The following is a 5628-nucleotide window of genomic DNA, read 5'->3' on the forward strand; positions in this document are numbered from 1 at the left end:
TAAGAGGCACTTGTTCCCCTTCATTATAATCAATCAATAAACAAATATACGTATAATTTTTTCATTATAATCAATGAATAAACAATATACGTATAATCTTTTTTTGTTTTTGATAAATCATACATTATTATTCATTCTTCAATTCTTTCTCAAAATTATATAAATTCAATAAATAATTGACAAAATATAATTAAATAAATAGTTTCATGAACTTAGCTCAGTTTGAAAGAGACATCGCATGCGAAAAACAGATTCCAAACTCTGGACATTCCACTTAACCACGGGCTACTAAACTAAAAAGTAAAAACAATAGTATAAAACATTAAACGACACGCCGTTTCCATCTTCGTCTTCACACTTCACAGATTGCTCATAAAACCGCTTTCACATAATTCCCACGCAGAACCCAACTAACTTCTCACCGGCAATGTTGCCGGATATTCCTCCCGATCCACCGCCGCAACAATAATTACTCCTCCACCTTAACCATCAACTCCGGCACAATCACAATCACAATGTCGTCACCTCAAAACATAAAACAAAAGGTATTCACATGTCTAACCAAACTCTCCGACCGCGACACTCACTCCCTCGCCGCCACCGAACTCATTACAATTGCTCGGAGCCTCGATACAACCACCGTACCAGTTTTCCTCTCTTGCATGTACTCCACCGACGCTTCCGACAAATCTCCGGTTCGAAAGCAATGTGTTCAACTCTTTGGATTTCTCTCAGAAACACACGGTAACGCTCTTTCACCTTACCTTTCGAAAATCATCGCCAACGTAATTCGTCGCCTCCGTGATTCGGACTCGTCGGTCCGATCCGCATGCGTGAATTCCGTTTCAGCATTAGCTTGCCACGTCACGAAGCAACCGTTTCTTTCGTTTCTAAAACCGTTATCAGAAGCTCTGTTCACGGAGCAGGATCAGAACGCGCAAATTGGAGCTGCGCTTTGTCTAGCTTCGGCGATCGATGGAGCTCCGGATCCGGACTCGGCTCGGCTGGCAAAGCTGTTACCGAAGTTCCAGAAATTGCTTAAACGTGAAGTGTTTAAGGCGAAACCGGCGCTGTTGACGCTGATCGGAAGCGTGGTTGAAGCCGGTGGCGCTTCTGGCCAAGCTTCTTTGAAAAATTTGGTTCCGTGTTTGGTTGAATCGTTGAGTAACCGCGATTGGGCGGTGAGGAAGTCTGCGGCGGAGACACTGCTGGTGTTGGCCAATGTTGAGAGAGAATTCTTGCCGGAATTTAAGTCTGAATGTTTGAAAGTTTTTGAGAATCGACGATTTGATAAGGTTTATTTCAATTTTCAGCTTCTTTTGTTATTCTTGGTGTTTATTTATGGTAAATTTGAAAGTGAATTGAAGTGTGTGTTGTTTTGGTTTAGGTAAAATTGGTTCGTGAAGTTATGAATCAGATGTTGGAAGCTTGGAAGCATATCCCTGATGTTTCAGATGAATTTTCCCCACCTCCTAGATGGCAATCGTCTTCGAAAGGTAGTATTAAATTTTGTGGTATATAGTGTTTGATTTTAATTTTTAAGAATCTGAGATGAGAAATTGTTAGATCTATATCTATTTACAGAAATAGAAAGCCTCAGATTGTGTATTGTATAGTGTCACCCTTAAAAGAGGAACGTCCCTTAAATAGAGGGTGAAGATTAAAACAAAAGCATTTGTGATGTTTGGATCTTAAATTATAGTTCATAATTTTTGTTGTCTAGAATGTATCCGAGCCATCGATTTGCCGATGCCTATGTCTGTTTGTGATCTGTTTGATTGTTTCTTAAACCGTTCTGGGTTTTGTGTTTTTGGCTCAGAGAATGCAAGTGATGGGCGATATCCTCCGGTCTCGCAAAATTCATGTAATCCTGGTTCGGTAATGGCGAATCTGCGAAGAAAATCTGCTCCTGCTGGCAGATTCAGTCTACCAGATAGTTCTTCTGCTAGCAATGGCAAGAATGTGAGTGCTTTAAGTAGTAACAAGAGAAGGAGTTCGGTTGTTTCACGAAAACTAAACCAGAAGAATTGGGATGTTCAAGTTGCCATGGCTGATCAGGGTGATCTCGAGGAGATGAATGAAAATAAAACTCCTTTGGAAATGAACCGGGCACTTTTAAATAAAAATTCCGATGATAAAATGAAAAGGCACGGTGGTTCCAAAGCTGGATCTCGTGTTGTTCCATATCATGAAGAGAGTCATGACTCAGTTCCTGTCAGTAATGTCCCCAAAGATCTTTTTAAGAATGACAAAGAGAGCGAAGAATTATCTTTGATCCGCAACCAGTTACAGCAAATTGAGAAGCAACAGTCCAGTCTACTTGATCTTTTGCAGGTTTTTTGCTAATTCGTAATACCGAGTCTTTTATTTGTGCTATTTTAGTCTACAAATTTCTCAGAGGGAAGACTAGTTTATATACTATCATTGTATTTTGAAGCTTTGTCATTTTCTCTCTTCATCATATTTACATGTAGCATCTACCAATTTTTTAATGATGAACATCTCCAACATGCTCCTCAATATTCTTGCAGAAATTCATTGGAAGCTCACAAAATGGAATGCGATCTTTAGAAACCCGTGTTCATGGCCTTGAGTTGGCATTGGATGATATCTCTTATGATTTGGCTGTATCAAATGGAAGGATGAGTAATTCTAATGTCCCTCGCAATTCATGTTGCTTGCTACCTGGAGCAGAATTTTTGAGCTCCAAATTCTGGAGGAAATCTCAGGGCCAGTATTCATCCCCACGATTCTCTCGACGTGGTGGTGCTCCATCACTTGCTGCCATGCACTATACAGCTGGCAGAAATGCTGAAACTAACTTTACAACCCAAAGATTCCGACTTGATGGAGGTTTTATCACTAATCCTCTGGCAGAGGTACACACTAATTCAAGGGATTTTGCTTGACCAGAGTCAACCTAAAAAGAAGGTTCCTGATTTGCCTCTGGACTAGGCGTTGTCTTGGCACTATCGCCCATGGGCACACAGCATTGTGATTAGTGATACCAATTGATGCACCATTCAACTCTTATTCGTATACCGCTTTTTATTACTGCATTTCTTACTTTGTTGCAGATGTGCTGCACAATCTAGAAAGCAAGTTTGATCATTTGGTTCTCAATCAGGTTTTAAGATCCCTTGACTGAAGAAGTGTTGATGAATCGAACCTGTGATCAAAATTGCATATTCTGTCTCATCAAATTATGACTTAATCAATATATATACATTTGCTGTGCTACTCGAAAATGCTCCATGTTGTCTTGTCAACACTGAAGATTAGAAGGCGAGAAGCTGGCTGCTAGACCATACATTCTACACGCTAGTAGAGTTTCATTCGCCTATATCCATGATGAGTAGTGGACAAGAATTGTAGTTTGGAGTGCTTTCACGGCTAAATACGACACTATTGTAAAAGAGGGTGAATTTGTATACCTATTATATATGAGTGACAAGCTGCTTTTTTGCTTTAAATATTGCGTTGTACAATGATATTTCACCTTTTGATAGAGTTTATACCCTCTTGATATTTCTCTTTAGATAATAACCATGTGTGATGTATCTATAATCTTATACTATTACACCTTCACATGATCCTTCCCTCTCACTAGTATCGATATGGGCTCAAGATTAGGTTGGAAATAGAAGTGGAAAGTGATGAAGTCTTACTCTGTTACCTTTGTTAATTAATATAAGTGCTAGGGTTCATCAATCATACACTCACCGTCTTAAGGTTTTTGAGTCAAAATGTGTTGAACATTATGGTATATCACTAAAACCTTGACAGAGTTCTACCCTCTTTCAGGCTCCCCATCACCTTGATAGAGTTTGTGGCTCTAGTGAACCCAACTAGATGTTGGAACTATAAGTGTGAAGTGACGAAGTCTTATTATAGCAAAATAGTTCTGAATCTGCCACTATTAGTAATTGATTTTGCGATGACAATACAAGAACCAGACTCATATACTCTAGTCTTTAGCTGAAGGTTTTGGTGGCAATGTGCCTACACTGATCTACACCATCACTGTAATTGTGATATACTTCTAAGTTCCCCTCAGCATTCGAAGTAGTTAAAAAAAAAGGGGTCTGAACTACTCCGACAAGATTCTCATGCTCAACTTTTTCAAAAAATGAAAAATGAAAAGGGCTCAACAAGATTCTTATGTGCCAACTGCCAACCCATCCCCAGCACTTTGTAGGCTGTCGCTTGGGCAATTGGACTTGCAGATGAATAATAATTGAAGAAATTGATTATTAAAACATTTTAAAATGAAAAATTAGTTATTATTGATTGCTTAATATTTGTGTTTCTAAAAACAAAATGAATTCGCTTTTGACATAAAATTGAAAAGATTATTGGATAGGATTAACATGATACAATTTTACCTGAGAGCGTTTGGATGAGATGATTATGGTTTAAGTTCTAATCAATAATTGTTCCTCTCAAAAATCAAGCTTTAAGTTCTCCCAAATAATTTTCAAAAGGTAAAATTCATTTACTACTAGAGTCTAATCACACTTTTTTTTTAACAAAATTTGAGTCCAATCACTTAGTTAAATGCTGACGCCAGAGTGGTTGATCTGCGTGGTCAAAATTTGGAATTTGTACACCTTAAAAAAGTTGCCTAGTTTTTTAGTTATAGAAAAGGTAACTTACTGTTTGTCTACAAGTTTGAAATTAAAAGTTTTTAGAAATAATTGGTGTCCATTTTAATAGTTTATGAAACTTGCACAAACCATCCATGAGAAATAACGATAATAATGGAAAATAACGATTATAATAGTGGTGAGAGATCGCTAGAAAATCATGTTGATTAATCAAGCTTTACTTTCATAATTTGTGACAAACTGAATTCTAAGTCAAGTATTTATAGAATGTCACCTAGGAAAATACTACCACAGAATGTGGACAACTGCCAAATGCCTAAATTGTCTTCACAAATACTGCAGTAATGTTTCCACTAATTCCCTTGAGAATCAATTTTTTTATATCATTCACAAACAGTTTTATGCACTTTTCAATAACAAATAAATGAGTGATCATGAAATACATATGCCGATTAAGGGTGAGAACGAGATAGGACAAAAATGTTATACATATATACAGAAATTTATATGAACTAATAATTTCATATTTGTTATGTATTTATTCTTTGAGTGGCAAAATGTTAAACATCCTAACTAGCTTCAGAGGAACAACTTAGGCTTTGTTTGAAAGTTAAGAGAGGAAGGAAGGGTTAGTATTTATTCTTTGAGTGACAACTGCTAAAACCTCCTAACCAGAATAAATACATATCAAATTATAAAAACATACTACAAATATGAAGGGTTAGTATTTATTCTTTGTTAAGGGAATGAAGGGGAAAGGCCTTGAGGGGGAGGAGGAGAAAACTCTCATCTGTTTATGATATTTTTTAAGGGAAGGGGAGGGGAGGAGACACTGGCTAAAATATTGATATACTTTTTGGTTCAAGAAAATTATATAAAGAGAAAAATGATATGGAGATTTTGCCAAAGCCCTCTAAAACCCTTCAAAACTCTCCCAATCCTTTTTTTTTTTAATTCCTTCCCTTTCCTTCATCATAATATGAAGACTGTAGAACAAATAAGAGTGAACAAAATAAAAACT

General features: G+C 37.1%; 1 protein-coding gene across 1 annotated transcript; it reads left to right on the plus strand.

The window, feature by feature from the left end:
• Positions 1-326: 326 nt before the first annotated feature.
• LOC123883781 (TORTIFOLIA1-like protein 3) lies at positions 327-3543 on the plus strand. Its single transcript, XM_045932677.1, has 4 exons — positions 327-1295; positions 1388-1496; positions 1820-2334; positions 2532-3543. Exons 1-4 carry the CDS (start codon positions 516-518, stop codon positions 2907-2909), a joined length of 1782 nt encoding a protein of 593 aa, XP_045788633.1. The 5' UTR covers positions 327-515; the 3' UTR covers positions 2910-3543.
• Positions 3544-5628: the final 2085 nt, after the last annotated feature.

Source organism: Trifolium pratense, linkage group LG5, assembly GCF_020283565.1.
Source record: "Trifolium pratense cultivar HEN17-A07 linkage group LG5, ARS_RC_1.1, whole genome shotgun sequence".
Lineage (NCBI taxonomy): Eukaryota > Viridiplantae > Streptophyta > Magnoliopsida > Fabales > Fabaceae > Trifolium > Trifolium pratense.